This window comes from Sporisorium graminicola, chromosome SGRAM_9 (genome assembly GCF_005498985.1).
Source record: "Sporisorium graminicola strain CBS 10092 chromosome SGRAM_9, whole genome shotgun sequence".
NCBI lineage: Eukaryota > Fungi > Basidiomycota > Ustilaginomycetes > Ustilaginales > Ustilaginaceae > Sporisorium > Sporisorium graminicola.
Genome location: NC_043739.1, coordinates 169710 through 185986, shown reverse-complemented (window position 1 = coordinate 185986; position 16277 = coordinate 169710). Strand labels below are relative to the sequence as shown.

The 16277-nt window shown below is 58.5% G+C and overlaps 4 protein-coding genes across 4 annotated transcripts; 3 read left to right on the top strand and 1 right to left on the bottom strand.

The window, feature by feature from the left end:
• Positions 1-1758: 1758 nt before the first annotated feature.
• On the top strand, positions 1759-4752 carry EX895_006445 (uncharacterized protein; the record flags this gene model as incomplete). The annotated part of the gene is made up of 1 exon (XM_029887036.1): positions 1759-4752. One exon carries the CDS (start codon positions 1759-1761, stop codon positions 4750-4752), a length of 2994 nt encoding a protein of 997 aa, XP_029736528.1.
• Positions 4753-6630: 1878 nt separating this feature from the next.
• Positions 6631-10539, top strand: EX895_006444 (uncharacterized protein; the record flags this gene model as incomplete). Its single annotated transcript, XM_029887035.1, has 1 exon — positions 6631-10539. One exon carries the CDS (start codon positions 6631-6633, stop codon positions 10537-10539), a length of 3909 nt encoding a protein of 1302 aa, XP_029736527.1.
• A 445-nt stretch (positions 10540-10984) lies between these two features.
• EX895_006443 (uncharacterized protein) lies at positions 10985-14707 on the top strand (the record flags this gene model as incomplete). The annotated part of the gene is made up of 1 exon (XM_029887034.1): positions 10985-14707. The coding sequence occupies one exon, from the start codon at positions 10985-10987 to the stop codon at positions 14705-14707; it is 3723 nt and encodes a 1240-aa protein (XP_029736526.1).
• Positions 14708-14877: 170 nt separating this feature from the next.
• On the bottom strand, positions 14878-15714 carry EX895_006442 (uncharacterized protein; the record flags this gene model as incomplete). Its single annotated transcript, XM_029887033.1, has 1 exon — positions 14878-15714. The coding sequence occupies one exon, from the start codon at positions 15712-15714 to the stop codon at positions 14878-14880; it is 837 nt and encodes a 278-aa protein (XP_029736525.1).
• Positions 15715-16277: the final 563 nt, after the last annotated feature.

Here is a 16277-nt window from a genome sequence, read left to right as displayed (position 1 = left end):
GGTCCAAGCGTGTGGCCTGGCATGGCATCGCATGCATCTCGAGTAGTCTCTGTAGTCTAGAGACCTAAAGACCGTAAGCAAGAAAGACAGGCGAATCTGAGACATCCGAGAGCAAAGGAGGCCACTCGCGCATACGAAGACGGACGGACGGATTCAAGCGAGGCGAGTGCGGGAGCCAACACTTGCAACCGTCACAGCACCACAGCAGCAGCCCACGAATTAAGGTGTGAGGCGAGCGGGCTGCAAGGGGAAAGGAGAAGCAGATTCAAAGCGTAAGCGCGAAATTCCACTCTTTGGAGAACTAGCTGAGCGTGGTGTGTGCGTGCGCGTGTGCGTGTGCGTGTGCGTGCATGTGCGTGCGCGTGAGTGTGAGTGAGTGTGAGTGTGAGTGTGAGTGTGGTAAGATGCTTTGTAGGCTGATCCGAAGACAGATTTAGACGGCTCCTGTGAAGCCTGAAAATTCCGCAAAAGGTATAGAGCTCGGCAACGCCGCCACGTCGGGTCCAGTGCAACAGAAGCAAGCAAGCGAGCCGGCCAGCCGAGGATCATCATCGTGCCAACGTTGGCCCAAGATCCAGCGCGAGGATAGGCCAGCGTACGGAGCGACTTGGTTTTGGTCGGTCTGATGCTTTCCGAGCAGGCCACGCGATGAAGAGAGCGGCCGAGCGGCGCCATCTCTATACCACCAACGTGTGTACTGACATTTCCATAAAGCGCCCAACACCGAGCTGCTTGAGATTGGTTCTTTGGGCGACGTTGTCATTGTTGTACTGTAGATGCCAGTGGATCCAAGCTGCTGGTCTCATGCCGACGATCGACGGAATGCAGATTCTAGACAGACAAGCACTTCGAACCCGTTTCATTGTTTGTTGCTTGCGGACCAAAGAAGACTTCATGCGCCGGGCTGCATGCTGAAGATCTTCTCAAGCGCCAAAAGAAGAATGCCCATGCAGCGACATGCAGCTCAACGAAACAACACGTTGACCGACTCTCCTCGGAAAGGGTCTTCCGCGGGCTAGAACTTGGCCAGATAGCCAGCCAGCCAGCCAGCAACGCTACGGACTGCACCGTCTCATTGCCTTGATGCCGCTCTAACGTTGCAGTTAACGACGGTCTTTGGGCAAACTTGCTTGCTATTCACGCGTGGAGCTGTCCTTGTCCACTTCTGAACCTATCATACCTGCGGCATCGGATGGGGGCTGAAGATGAATAGGCTCAGGCTTGTCAACAACACTCGAAAGCTTCTTCGCACCAAATTTGTCGGCTGTCGTCACTAGAGGAAAGAGCCTTGAGCTAGATTCGGTCGCAGGTCTGGTCCAAGGCCAATTAAATTCTGAAAATGTTAAACCCTTGTTGAGAGGCAGCTGCGATGTCACGCTGACAAATCCGAATTTGGAAGACAGACGTCAAGGGTCGCTTGCACATTCGGAAAAAGAAAAAAAGTGTGGAACCAGAAGAAAGCTCTGTTCTGTCCCTTTGAAATTTTTCGGATCTGTACCATCCTCTTCCTTCTCTTCTCTGTCTTTCCGTGTTTTGATGCAGTAGATCACCGCCAAAAGACTGCCCTAGCTCCTCTTGCATCTCTCAGCAACAACATATCGAACCAGCTCGGGAGTCAAAGCCAAGTCACAGCGCCGGCAGAACCGCATCTCAAGAGCTCGGTTCTCTCGTTTCTCTCGTTTCTCCTAACCTCATTCGACGGCAAAGCCGATCAACAGCAGAGCAAGGGCATCAATCGCGTCGCAATCGAGCTCGACCATGGCATCGGCATCGGCTACTCCGGAGCTAGCGCAGCCTTCGACGCTACTGACGCATCCCGCTCTGGCTGCTGCCGACTTGGCTCGTCACGCTACTCTTCCGGCCACAGCCTTCTCCACCACAAAAACGTCCACCGTCTGCGTCGGTGCTGCCTACAAGCTCTCTTCCGATACGAGGGTGCTGCGTAGATTGAAGGGCACACTTCCCATCCTCGTCGCGGGTCATGCGCTCAACCTTGTCAACCCTCTGACACAGACGCCCATCCAGAGCTTCACCCTCTCCTCGGCGGAGATCGCGTCGTCAGCTCCTCTCACCTTACTTCGCTCCCTCGGTGAAGGTCGCTCGCTGCGCACCACATATGTAGGCATAGAGTCGCATGCGCGTATCCAGTCCGTTCGTGCTGCCGTTGTTGCTACGCATCAACTCTGTGCATTCGTCGAGGAGATCTCGGCCAAGGGCAAAGAGAGCGCTGAGGTCCAGGTCAAGAAGGAGGTGCTCGCCGTTTCCAAGCCCATCCGCCTCGTCCATGCTCTCGGCGATGGTCGACTCGTTCTGACGCACACCGACGACAGCCTCACTGTCATTGCTTCCTCGCCAATCACACACGACGATCAAGCCTCTGTTCAAGCTTCGGCCTCTTCCTTGCATATCATCGATACCGTCAACGCCACTTCACCGCTCGACCAACCTCGATGCCACTTTTACGTCAACCTGCTCGATGCTGCTTCAGCAAAAGGTCTCATCTCAGGATGCCTCAAAATTGAAGAAGCGGCTCTCGTCGGCTTGCGTGTTGCCGTCACTGCGGACACCAAGTCATCCACCGCCTCAGCTGATGCCGAAGGCGATGCCAGCAAGAAGACAAAACGATCCAAGCGTTCCAAGAAGAGCACCAACGATGGTGAAGAAGATGATGTTCAAGCTCACGACGACTCGTTGCCCCCAATCCATGCTGCGTCCGGCCCACTTACACTCGAATTCACCGCCTTCGTCAAGAGCTTCGACGGCGCCTCCGAGTCGCCCATCGCTACGGTCAAGCTTGGCAGCGTCCAGGTCATCGGCATTGCCCATGCAAGACACGTTCTGGATGTTCAGGTGCACCCGGACGGCCGACTTGTCCTCCTTGGCTTTGATGGCTCTCTCATCTCGATGAGCCTCACTTCGTCTCCCAGCGGTGAGCCTCGTCTCGGCAACGTCACCACCAACGCCCTGCACGCCCTTGCGCAGTCAGGCTCGCGTCCTTCTTCGTCCTTCACTGCTTCGCCATCCTGCTGCCTGCTTCTCAGCCGAGACCACGCCCTTGTGGTCGGCGTCACACGGGCGACTGCATCCACTGCCGACAAAGAGCGCGTGGTGGCCCTAATCGTCGACCTGGAGCTCAACGCCGTGCTCAAACAGATCGACTGGGCAGTTCCTTTTGTTCCAGCGGCCAGCGCCGCCGTATCCTCCAACGGCTTGCTGCAGCGCATGACTACCATCTCGGCATCGCGTATTGCGGGTTCGACCGCCGTCATCACCACGGGCCCACCCACCGTTTCATCTCGCAGCTCGAGTTCATCAGACAAGGCCGAGGCTCTGGAACAGCTGCACCAGCGTAAGGTGTGCGTGCTCACGGTGCCTTTTGTGGTTCCCGCATCGAGCGTGCTTCGTGATGCTCTGGGTAAAGGTGAGCTCACGGCTCGATGGATTCGTACGGCTGACGATCAGCTTGCAGAGGCTGTCAATGGAGACTCGGAATCGGACGCGAGCCGAACAGAGCTGCTCGCGCAGATCAGGAACATTTCTGAGGGCAGTGGCAAGGCTACAAGCAAGGGCGCCCAGATCAACACGCTCCTTTCAACTTGGATTCATGCTGCGACAGCCGACGGTCGCATGCTCGAGACGCTCACAGCACACGAGGCTGATAGCCAATTCTTTGGTGAGCTGCTCGACTTGCTCCTCCCCGCTCGCAGCAACCATAACAACAAGGGCAAGAGCAACGGCGCCGCTGTCCCTACGTTGCTGTCGCGAGCTGCTCTGCTTACTCTACTCAATAACCCTCGCGTGCATCCATCCATCTTTGCGACGTTGAAGGTCTCCACCGTCGCCACAGGGCCGTTCGCACGCAGCGTGTCGGTGCGCGCAAATGCAGAAGGACTCACCGAGTTCTGGTCGAGGATGGGCGCATGGAACGACGTACAGCTTCTGCGTGCTGCACTCAAGCGCATGCCCGACATTGGCGAAGACACTTTTGCGGCGCTCTTGATCTCTGGAGTGCGAGGACTTTTTCAGAGTCATCAGCCCGGCGGTGCGGGCAGCGTCAAAGCCGCACGTCTGTACCTGGCGCTGCTGGCGCAGATGGTGCAGCTGCGTGTCTCGCGGCCAGCGCTACGAAGCGCGCTCAAAGCACAGCTCCGAGACGATGTGGAGCAGGTCATGGCGCTGCTGCAGCTGTGCAATACCTGGCTGAGCCAGACGATCCAGGTCCCCTTTCTGGGCGAGCAGGACCAGAGGCCAGGCGCGGACGAGATTGGCACGATGACGGCGGTCACAGCCAAAGCACCCAATGCAGATGCCGTGATGGCGCTGGCCAACGATGTGCTGGATACATTCTTCCCCCTGCTCCTCGCTACTCCGCGCTCGCATGCCACGGTGCAATCGCTGTCTCGCACCATTTCGCGCTACCTGCAGTTGCTGTCGACGCTTCGACTGCTTAACGCCCCGCTCTCAGCGTTTGCCAAGCTGCAGCAGGAGAACCAAATGCTCGCTTTGACCGACGACGCCAGAAGGAGCAGGGCTCCTAAGGGCACCACGCTGTCGGCGAGCGGCGCTGTTGCGTCGGCAGGTAATACCAAGGTGAGCGTGAGCAGCAAGGCGGACGCAGCGGCTCGCGCCGAGATGGGCGGTGGACTAGGACTCAAGCTGGGCACACAGGGCGAGGTCAAGACGCTCCGTGTGCAGCTGCTCGAGCAGAGCATGCTGGTGGGTGCGTACAGCTTTGAGCGTCTTGAGATCTGATGCCGCCCTGTATGTCGATCGTCAATCGTTTCAGGATGCAAAGCCGAACGACCCGATCCCAAGAGTGTGATCTGCATCGTGCATCGTGCTTTGTGTTGTTGAGCGGAAGTCTGGTTATGAGAGCGCTGTTGAGAGTGTCGTTGGACCGGCGATGTGACGGCGGGGCATGGCAAGCAAGAGCACCAGAAGCCAAGACTTTCCCGTCTTCGCACGTGCGGATGGCAGAGGATCATGATTGGCGACCTTGACTTGCGGCGAGACGCGGTCGGTAATGACGACAAAAAGCCAAGACTTTCCGCCAAGACTTTTTGATTGTGCGCTTGGAAATAAGATTAAAGATAAAATAATATATTTCCGCGATTGGCGAGCACAGCCTCGATTCGAGAGAAGAATCTTTAGTTGCTCACCCTCGCTCGAAGCATGCGGAACTCTCAGTCCCGTCTGACAACTGAGTCTGATCCATCAGAGCAGGCGTAGCGATGGATACCTTAAGGCTGGTCTCTCACACTCAGATCAATCGAAGCAAGTCGATGAGGAAAGAATAGTGCTGTCAGAGCGATGGCACAGGAAGCAGAAGCGTATAAAGACTAGAGAAGAGATAGCGAGCACATACGAGCTTGTCGCACCAAGACTCGCACGTGGACAACCCAGCATAGAAGATCACACCGAGGCAGAACAACTTGTTCGAACAGACGATTCGAGCAGCCGATAGAGGCGTGAACCTGCATGATTGATGCCAAGACGGTCAATCGAGGGTCAAGGGCGTCGGCTCGACCGAGCATGCGACTATTGGGACTCGTTGCGTTGTTGGACGGGAGAAAACCGAGTCCAAAAATAGCCTAATTGCTGCCTTTACTGTACCACGACGAGCTGCTTGCTGCCTCTCCGCAAGACAAGTAATCGTCTTTTCTCTGAAAAAGGGTCCCTGGCAGCCGCAGAAGTGGCAGTGATGCGAGGATGGGGAAAGCGCTCTTGGCATGCATATATCCACCAAAGAAAGAAAAAGGACAAGTCTTCTTCGTCTTTCTCTGTCTCAGACGCTGGCACAGCCCGCCGCATCAGATTATTCAATTTGCAATTTGAGTCCAAGCCAAGAGAGCCATGTTGAACTGCGTTTTTCGATATGCGGCGACATCCTCAGCGCAGCCAGGCCGCCGCTATGTGTAAGGGTGAGAGTGGAAGCCTGCGCATGTCTCCCTCCCGCTCTTCCTTGCGGTCGTGGTGGTCTGCTGTTCGCCAAAGATCCATACTCCGCCCTGTTTGACGGCTTGGTATTCTTCTCCTTTTGACCTCGGACAACGGTCAACCAAATTTGCTCGCTCAACTGTTTCAGCAGCGCCTCGAATTCATTCCGCACGTTCCCCTCTGCTTGTCACGCGCTCACGCGCGGCCTATTTCTCTCTCTCTCTCTCTCTCTCTCTCTCTCTCTCTCTTTCTTTCTGGCGCGCCATTTCGCTTTCATTCGATGCTCAGCTGCTCAGCTTCCGAAGCTGATCTGTTTGCGCCCCACTCTTTCTGCATCACTTGGATGTGCTCGACTCGCAACCGTCCTTCTGCTCAGAAGAGTATATAGGCGTCTGCTTGCCATCCGGGCAACTTCCTCCTCCCCTCACCTCCACCTCTCTTGCTTGCTGGAACGTCCTTTCCACTGCGACTGCCTCTCTCCCCATCGCCTCTTCATTTGGACATCGCGGAGAGGGCTTCCCCTGCTTCTACACCTCTGCTTTGTTTCCGGCCTTGCACCACAGAATATGGCCAACTGAATCGAGTAGCCTTCCGCGCCCACGACCTCAATCGAAGAACGGCCGAGGCTCATCTCCGGCTTCCAGGCGCACACAATTACCTTGCTGCATCTTTCCAACAGCGGCTTCCTGGGAAATGTCAACCAAGACCGAGAAGCAAAACGACGCGCCCGTCGCGGCGCCAGAGCAAGAGGAGGCGGCGCCCACCGGCTTCCTTGGCCGCCTCAAGCAGTCCTTGAAGGGCGTCACACGATCCGGCCGTCGAGAGGCGCAGGCAAAGGCGCTCGCAGCTGAACGCGAACGTCAGCGCAATGTTGACCCTCGTCCTTTCCCCTTCCGACCCATCGAGCTCGCGGACCTGCTCGACCCCAAGAGCGTAGACAAGCTGCGCGACATGGGCGGCGTCAAGGGCATCCTTGCCTCTCTCGGCACCGACGAACACCGCGGTCTCGATCTAGGCGGTACCAAGACCATCGAGGCAGGCACCAGTGACCACGACGTTGAAAGTGGTCCCGCTGCCAGGAGCCGCGACGTCAACTTCGTCGACGCCACCGAAGAGGACCGCGTCCGCGTCTATGGCCACAACGTTCTCCCCGAACGCAAATCCAACAGCCTACTTCTGCTCATGTGGCTCGCGCTCCAGGACAAGATCCTCATCCTTCTTTGCGTTGCCGCCGTCGTCTCTCTTGCTCTCGGTATCTACACCACCACCACGCCCCCCGAAAAGGTTGCCTGTGTCGACGACAATGGCGTTGCAGCTGTTTGCGAACTTGTTCACCTGGATTGGGTTGAAGGTCTTGCCATCATCATCGCCATCATCATTGTCGACCTCGTCGGTTCCGTCAACGACTACCAGAAGGAGCGCCAGTTCAAGAAGCTCAACGCCAAGAAGGAGCAGCGCGACGTCAAGGTTCTCCGTCAAGGAAGCCCCGCCCTCATGTCGGTCTACGACGTTGTGGTCGGTGACATCCTCCAGCTCGAGCCCGGTGAGATTGTTCCCTGTGACGGCATCTTCCTTCGTGGACACAATGTCAAGTGTGACGAGTCCGGCGCTACTGGTGAATCCGACATGATTCGCAAGGTGACCTACGACGAATGCATCGCCGACCTCGATGAAGCGCGCCGCAACAACGAAAAGCCCAAGAACCGCGACTGCTTCCTCATCTCCGGTTCCAAGGTGCTCGAAGGTGTTGGCGAGTACGTCGTCATCGCCGTCGGCCCCACCAGCTTCAACGGCAAGCTAATGCTCTCGCTCCGCAGTGATGCCGAGGACACGCCTCTGCAGTCTAAGCTCAACCGTCTCGCCGACCTCATCGCCTGGCTCGGCTCCACTGCCGGTATCCTCCTCTTCACCGCCCTCATGATCCGATTCTTTGTTAAGCTCGCTCAGGATCCCAGCCGCTCGTCCAACGACAAGGCGCAGGACTTTATCGACATCCTCATCATCGCCGTCACCGTCGTGGTCGTCGCCGTGCCCGAAGGTCTGCCTCTTGCTGTCACACTTGCTCTTGCATTTGCCACCAAGCGCATGACCAACATGAACCTTCTCGTGCGTCTGCTTGGCGCTTGCGAGACCATGGCCAACGCTAGCGTCGTTTGCACCGACAAGACCGGAACCTTGACACAGAACGAGATGAGCGTTGTTGCTGGAAGCATCGGCGTGCACTTCAAGTTTGCCGACCGCCTGGAGGCTAACCGCAAGCGTGTCGAGACCGAGCACGATTCCGCTTCTGCATCTCCGACCCGCATTGTCGAACAGGGCGAGCTCAATCGGTCGATCAGCACTCCTCTGCAAAAGCTTCTCAACGACAGCATCGCCATCAACTCCACCGCCTTCGAGGAGGCCGAGGAAGACGGTGATGCAAAGGACGACGCTGTAAACCCTGTCATCGCAGTCAAGAAGCACGGGCTGTCGGGTCTTCTCAAGTGGAAGTCGAGTAAGAAGGCGGCCACTGAGGAAAAGAAGAAGGATGTTGGCTTCGTTGGTTCCAAAACCGAGACAGCTCTGCTCAAGATGGCCAAGGAGCTCCAGTGGGAAGACTACCGTGCTTCGCGAGAGCGCGCCGAGGTGGTGCAGATGATCCCCTTCAGCTCGGACCGCAAGGCCATGGGTGTCGTGGTCAAACGCCCCGAGGGTGGTTTCCGTATCTACCTCAAGGGTGCCAGTGAGGTGCTCACGCGTCTCTGCACTCGCCACGTCGAAGTAACTGAAACAGACACGGATGACATCCAGATTGGGCAGCTCGACGCTGCCAAACTCGAACAAGTCAATTCGACCATCACAGGCTTCGCCAACCAGACGCTCCGAACGCTGGCTCTCGTCTACCGTGATCTCGAATCGTTCCCTCCCAAGGACGCCGAGCTCGACGAGTCGGGGGAGGTCGAGTACTCTTCGCTTGCTCAGGACCTGACGCTGGTGGCCATTGCTGCTATTGAGGATCCTCTGCGACCGGGTGTCACTGAGGCAGTGGAGGCTAGTCGACGTGCCGGTGTGCAGGTCAAGATGTGCACGGGTGACAACGTTCTGACTGCCAAATCGATCGCTACGCAGTGCGGTATCTACACGCCAGGCGGCATTGTCATGGAAGGTCCCGTATTCCGCAAGCTCAGCCCCACCGACATGATGGAGGTGGTCCCCAAGCTACAGGTGCTTGCGAGATCATCGCCCGAAGACAAGAAGATCTTGGTTGAGACGCTCAAAAGCCTCGGTGAGGTGGTGGGTGTCACGGGCGACGGTACTAACGACGGACCTGCGCTCAAGACGGCCAACGTAGGATTCTCGATGGGTATCGCTGGTACCGAGGTGGCCAAGGAGGCGTCGGACATTATTCTTATGGACGACAACTTTGCGTCGATCGTCAGTGCCATCATGTGGGGACGCTGTGTCAATGATGCGGTGCGCAAGTTCTTGCAGTTCCAGCTCTCTGTCAACATTTCCGCGGTGATTGTCACGTTTGTCACGGCGGTGGCGTCCGACGAGGGTAAGTCGGCGCTCAAGGCTGTGCAGCTGTTGTGGATCAACTTGATCATGGACACGCTCGCGGCTCTTGCGCTGGCCACTGACCCTGCTACACCGGACCTACTGGACCGTAAGCCGGACCGTCGCAGCGCCTCGCTGATTTCGACCGACATGTGGAAGATGATAGTGGGGCAGTCGATCTACCAATTTACGGTGATTCTGGTGCTCAATTTTGCTGGCAAGTCGATCCTCAACATGGCGACAGGCACACCGTTCGAGCAGCACAGCGACACGGAGCTGTCGGCAATCGTGTTCAACACTTTCGTGTGGTGCCAGCTGTTCAACCAGGTCAATTCGCGCTCGTTGACGCGCAACCTCAACATCTTCAGCAACCTGCACAAGAACCCGTGGTTCTTGGGCATCCTGGCGCTCGAGATCGGCTTCCAGGTGCTCATCATGTTTGTCGGCGGTAGGGCTTTCTCGGTGGTCCCACTGACGGGACGCGACTGGGCCGTGTCAATTGTGGTCGGTGCCCTGTCATGGCCGTTGGCTGTCCTGATCCGTTTGGTGCCTACGCAGCCGATCGAGGACCTGCTGATCAGGTACAGGCTCATGGCGGACCCCAATGCGCTTCCGCCTCCCGTGAGCGAGGCGGACTCGGAAGATGACAAGGGCGTGCGTGCCCGCACTTTCTCCGAATGGCTGCCTGCCGTCGGTCAGGTGGGCGAGCAGCTCAACTCGTTCCGCAGCATTCGCGGTGGCCGTATTCGGGCGACGCCGCGCATCTACGAGTCGCGCCAACGCCAGCTCAAGTCGGCCAACTTCCACCACCAGAGCATCCTCGCTATGGTTCCTGGATTTGTGGTGGCCAGCATCGGCGGTAACTGGCGCTCTAGTCCTTCGGAGTCTGGCAGCGAGGGAAAGCAGGGCCAAGCCAAGGCCACGCAGCAGCAGCAGCAAGTGTCAAGCGAGCCGCCTGTGGACACGGCGACGTTGTTCAAGGATGGCAAGATCACGTTCCACCCGGAGACCAAGGACGATGATGATCTGCTGAGGAGGCTCAAGAGCGGTGCATCTTCGCTTTGAGGAGGGGAAGAAGAAGTGGCGGAGGAGCCAGAAAACTTATACCCCACAACTCTGTAAATAGGAACACACGCCCCGACCAAGACCTGTAAATATCGCGATCGCAAGAACGGGGCGATTCACACCTTTTTGTACATACATTTCTCCCACAGTCACATAGCTGATGGCCAACCCTGCTATCTTGTACATATTGTAACAACGTTGAATAGTTTTATTTCAGTCTACAGATGCGGGTGTTTGAACATGGTCGACGCTGGCAATGGCGGACACGGCTGTCGAACAGAGGGCAACAGAACACGGGCGAATTTGAGCACGGACGTCGCGTTCCGAAGCTCGAGTTTTCTCCTCCACTTTCCAATGCTGTGCGTATCCACTTCTTCTCACCAAATATCATCGTCATCGTCGTTGTCGTTCTTGACAGCTCCTTTGATTTGCTGCAGCACTCAAGATGGCGACATCACCGCCACAGGCGCGGTCAACTTCAGCACTCAATCCGCCCCCGGTGCTTTCGGGTCAGCATCCGGCGTTCGGCGATTCACTCCGCCGTCGACGCCGATCTTCTCACTCTTCGCATGGCTCGCACGACTCACACGGCTCAGACTCTTCGCACTCGTCGCACTCGTCTTATGCAGAGAGACATCCAGACCGAGTGCCGCAAAAAGCCGCTTCCCCGAACAATGCGTTCCTCAGCGTCGTGGGGTTGCTCGCGTTGGTGCTGACGTACACGCTGGTGGGAGTATGGCTGTTCGTCAAAGGGTTCTTGCTAACGAGGCACGAGCTGACGGGGATCAGCGAGTGCAGCAAGTCCGCGGATGGCTATTGGACACTACCTAGCCCTCCAGCGACGACGGACGATGAGGCGCTGTTGAGCTGGGCCCAGGCTGCGTTGGATCCGATCACGGGCGAGGGCGAGTGCAGACTGGCGCCGACGCATTCCAAGGCGGTTGTGCTGATTGTCGATGCGCTGCGATACGATTTCATCGCTCCTCCTCCTCCGTCTGGCTCGGTAGCAAACGAGAGCGGGTGGAGCCCGAACCCTCACTACCACAATGTGCTCACCCTGCCGGCAGAGTTGACCGCCAAACACGGTATTCCAGCCTTCGCGGATCGGCCGGGCCCCGCGTCGTTCGTAGCACACTTCACTGCCGACCCGCCGACCACAACCCTGCAACGGCTCAAAGGGCTCACTACGGGCACGCTGCCGACCTTCTTCGAGGCAGGTGCCAACTTCGGTTCTGCGGGGACCGGTGTCGGTCAGGTCAACGAGGATAACTGGATTGCTCAGTTCAAACGATCCATCTCGTCTTCTGGTGCAAGCAACGCAGGTCTGGTGTTTGCAGGCGACGATACATGGAGTACAGTGTTCCCGGACCTCTTCGATGCAGACACAACCTGGACGTACGACTCATTCAATGTCGAAGATCTCGACACGGTCGATCGTGGAGTTGAGGCCAAGCTGTTACCTTTCCTGCAGCGAGACCATCCGGAACGCAAAGCTGGCGTGCACGACTCGTGGCGCTTGCTCGTGGGGCATACGCTGGGTGTCGATCATGTCGGGCACCGCTTCGGAGCCAGTCATGCCAAGATGAAGGTCAAGTTGCAAGAGATGCAACTGTTGCTTCAAAATATCACCGACGCCGTGGACGATGAGACGCTGGTGGTGGTTATGGGCGATCACGGCATGGACGAGCGCGGGGATCACGGTGGCGATGCCGAGCTCGAAATTGGTGCCGGTCTGTGGATGTACTCCAAGTCCGGGTTTGGCCACACTGGTCGGCGCAAAGATCTCCGTCCAGACCCAGCAGAGTACCTCTCCTCCCCTGACGTCGAAGCAATCTCTCCCTCAAGGATCCCATTCACCCCGCTCCCCTCGCCCCCCTACCCTTCCGACGGCCACAGAAGCATCCCGCAGATCGACCTCGTCCCGACGCTCTCGATCCTCCTCGGCCTGCCCGTCCCCTACAACAACCTGGGCAGCGTCGTCCCCGACCTCTTCTCGCACCCGCACACCCTCCTCCGCGCCCTCCGCATCACCGCCACGCAGATGCGCACCTACGTCGCTGCGTATTCGAAGCACTCGCCCGATCTCGCCGCGTTCCAACCGGAGTTCGACGCGCGATGGCTGGACGCTGTGCGCGCGGATGCCGAGCTGGCTCACGTTCTATATGCAGGCCGGAAGAAAACGGCTGACGACGTGGAGGTGGCGCTGAGGAGGGCGGCACAGGCGTATCACAGGTTCAACCGGGTGAGCTTGGGCAGGGCGCGAGAGGTGTGGGCGCAGTTTGACATGGTGAGAATTGCGCTTGGGTTGGCCGTGTTGGTGCTGACGTTGGTGTGTGCGTGGGTGGTGAGGGGTGGCGCGGTGGATGGGTTGGTCGGAGTCTTGCATAGCGGTGGAGATGATGAGAAAGATGGTGCGCAAGCAGAGCGGGGAGGGGAGACGGCGGTGAAGAGGCGCACGGAGACGACGCAGGAGCTGTACGCTGTCGTGTGGAAGTCTGTCTCCCGGCCGTTGCTTGTCGGTGCGGTGCTGGGGGCTGGCTTGCACTATACGACCCTGCTCCCCCTCCCAGCGGTGGTCGCATCGATCCTTCAGCCACTGACGCTTCTCGACAGCATGCTCGGCGGCGCCACGCTCACTTCGCAGCTCTCTCTCCTTTCCACGCATCTCCCATCATTCCTTCAACGGTCCCCACTTCAAGACACTCAGGCCTCCTCCGTTCCAGCCACAACCACCTTGCTCAATACAGCAGGCTGGCTCGCCCTGCTCGTCCATGCCTTGCTGTTTACTTCGAACTCGTTCCTGGTCTTCGAAGATCGGTTCGTGCTGCTCGCGCTCACGTCGTTGCTCTTCATCCGAGGCGTGCTGCTGGTGGGATCGTCGCCCAACACGCGCACAAAGCTGCGCGCGGGCGTGCTCTGCGTCATCGCGCTGGTCTGCATCCGGCTCGCGGCAATTGCGCGCGTGTGCCGGGAGGAACAAGCGCCGTACTGCGAGAACACGTTCTTCTCCTCCTCTTCCACCTCCTCCGGTGCGCTCAACAGCCCGTACATCATCGCTGGCGCCTATGTGTTCGCCTACCTGCTTCCCGGGCTGATCGGCAAGTTCCTTGAGCAGAGCAAGAGCAACGTGGGCATTGCACGCGTGTTCGCAAAGTGGGTGTTGCGGCCGACGCTGATGACGGGCGCTGGAGTTTGGGCGATGGACTGGGCGAGTCCGTTGGATGCGGTGCAGCGCGGCGGGTGGGGGCCCACGCTGGAAACGGTCAAGCAGTGGACGGTCAAGGTGGATCTGGTGGTGCTGGGGGTGGTGGCCGTGGCGTTTTGGGTGTTTGCCCCGCTGTGTTTGGAGATCCGACGCGAGGGGGGCGAACACGAGGGGCAGCAGCCCAAGGTGACGATCTTGGGGTACGCCAACAGTTTCGGCAGCAGCTATGTGCTGTTGGTTGGTGTGGTGGTAGGGTTGCTGTGGGTTGTGACGCAGCCGATGGGGCAGTTGGCAGTCGGGCTGGTGTGGGTGGCTGCGATGGCGTGTGTCGAGCTGGGCGATGCCGAGAGAGACGTTGTTGTGCTGCATCGGCAGAGGCTGGCGTCGCAATCGTCTCCCGGAAGTACCACTCCAGCTGCCGCCGCTGCACCTCCCACTCCAACGCGGCCCATCCACCTCACTTCCGCCGAGATCAGCACGTACGCGCTCCTCGCCCACCTCGTCTTCTTCTCCACGGGCCACCAAGCCACGCTCGCCTCGATCCAGTGGCGGCTCGCGTTCCTCACCTCGCCCACACTCACCTACCCGCTCTCTCCCCTGCTGGTCGCGCTCAACTCGTTCGGACACCTCACCCTGCTCCCGCCGCTGCTCACGACGCTCGGCGTGCTCTGGAACGCCACCCCGCTCCCACGGGGGAGCGGGCGGCGCATGGCAACTCCGCGCCAGCTGCTGTCCGGACTCATGACACTCCACGTGTACGCGCTGGCGGTTCTGGTCAGCACGGCGCTCGTGAGCGGGCTGCTGTTCCGCCGCCATCTGATGCTCTTCAAGGTGTGGACGCCGAGGTTCATGTTGGCGAGCGTGTGGGCCGTGGGCGGGCAGATGGCCGCCGTGGCCGCGGTGCTGGCTGCGTGGCAGACGAGCAACAAGGTCAACCGCATCTTTGGGAGCGAGTTCGCCTAGCGGGACTCTGGCGCATGTCTGCACACAACCCTCAAAGGCACACCATCGCCAACTCAATACAAACGTACCATAAACCCAAGATCAAAGAAGGACAACATTATAAAACCGACTAGAGACAGACAAGTGATACAAACGAAAGACTTTTCACGCCAACGACCCTGCTCTCCAACTTAGGTGTGCTTCGACTCCTCATACGCATCCAGCACCTTTTGCGCACTGGCACTGCCAGCGCCCGTCTGCGTGTACTCGCTACTGGCGCTAGTGGGCTGCATCTGGTGGTTGCCATACTTCCAGCTGTCGTCTCCCGCGGCGCCTGTCGCTGCCGGGTAGTCGTACCCGCTTGTGACGACCCTGTCCAGGGACTCGCTCTTCCAGTTGAGACCGTTGAACACGGTGGCGGCGACGGCGATGGGGATGGCGATGAGGGCCATGTAGAACGCAGGGCCGGGCATGGTGTTGGGGCTGTCGGCGACTTTCTTCATCTGGCGCTGGACGTAGACGTAAAGCGCGATATCGATGGCGAACGCAATGAGTGCCAGGAGGGCGGCGACGGCGTTGACCACGAGCGCGGCGAGGCGCACGACCTGTTTGGGGATCGCGGTGAGCACGAGGCCAATGAGCGCAGCAACGAACGCAACCACGTGCACGGCGAGCCCGCGCGTCCACGAAGACCCGATGCTCACGGCATCGCGCGCCGCTGTCGCCGTGGTGTTCGGGTTGATCCCAAAGCGAACCGAGTAGCCGTGCGAGTGCTTGAAGCACGCGTAGTTCGAGGTACCGTTGAGCGCGGTGCAGTAGCCCCACGTGCCGAACTTGACAGCTCCAATCAGCCGCTTTTCGTTCGAGTTGGGCGAGAGATCGACAATGCCGCCGAGCGACGAGGAGCGCACAAAGTCGAACGGCGTGCTGTCCGAGAGCGTCGTGGGTGTGCTGATGGTGACCAGGACGAGCAGCACCATCGAGACGAACGAGATGGCGAGCGCGGGGATGAGGTATCGCTTTGTCATGCTGGGCTGACGATTATGGGGGGTTGATGAACGAGGGTGATGGTGGTGCTAGAATGGAAAGGATGAGCAGCTAGAACAAGCTAACGGGGGCCGCAGGAAAACAAAATGTGAGTGTGTGGGTAGAGAGAGGGCAGACAAAGGCGGCTGCGCTCGGTGTCAAACAACAAGGCGTTGTTTCGGGAACCATCACTCGCTTAAACCCCTCTCTCTGCTGTTCCCACCCTCGTCCACTCCACCACTTCCACTTGGCCTCACTCTGAAGTGAAAGCGGTCCAAGCTCAGCCCTCGTCCGATGACGACCCAACGCTCGCAAATCGAGCAGAACCAACACACACACACACACACACATACAGTACAAACACAGAGACACGCTAAAATCGACTTTCTGACTTTGAAAAACGGGAGAAATAAACATGCAGCATTGAGCAGCAGCGGCCTAAGTAAGGTCTTGGCTCAGGCGAAAACGTGTGTCGTGCCAAGCGAAACCGAAAAGGGATCGTCGCCATGGCAAGAAATGCACAGTTGACTTGGATGCACCAACGGCGAAACTGTCACTGCTACTG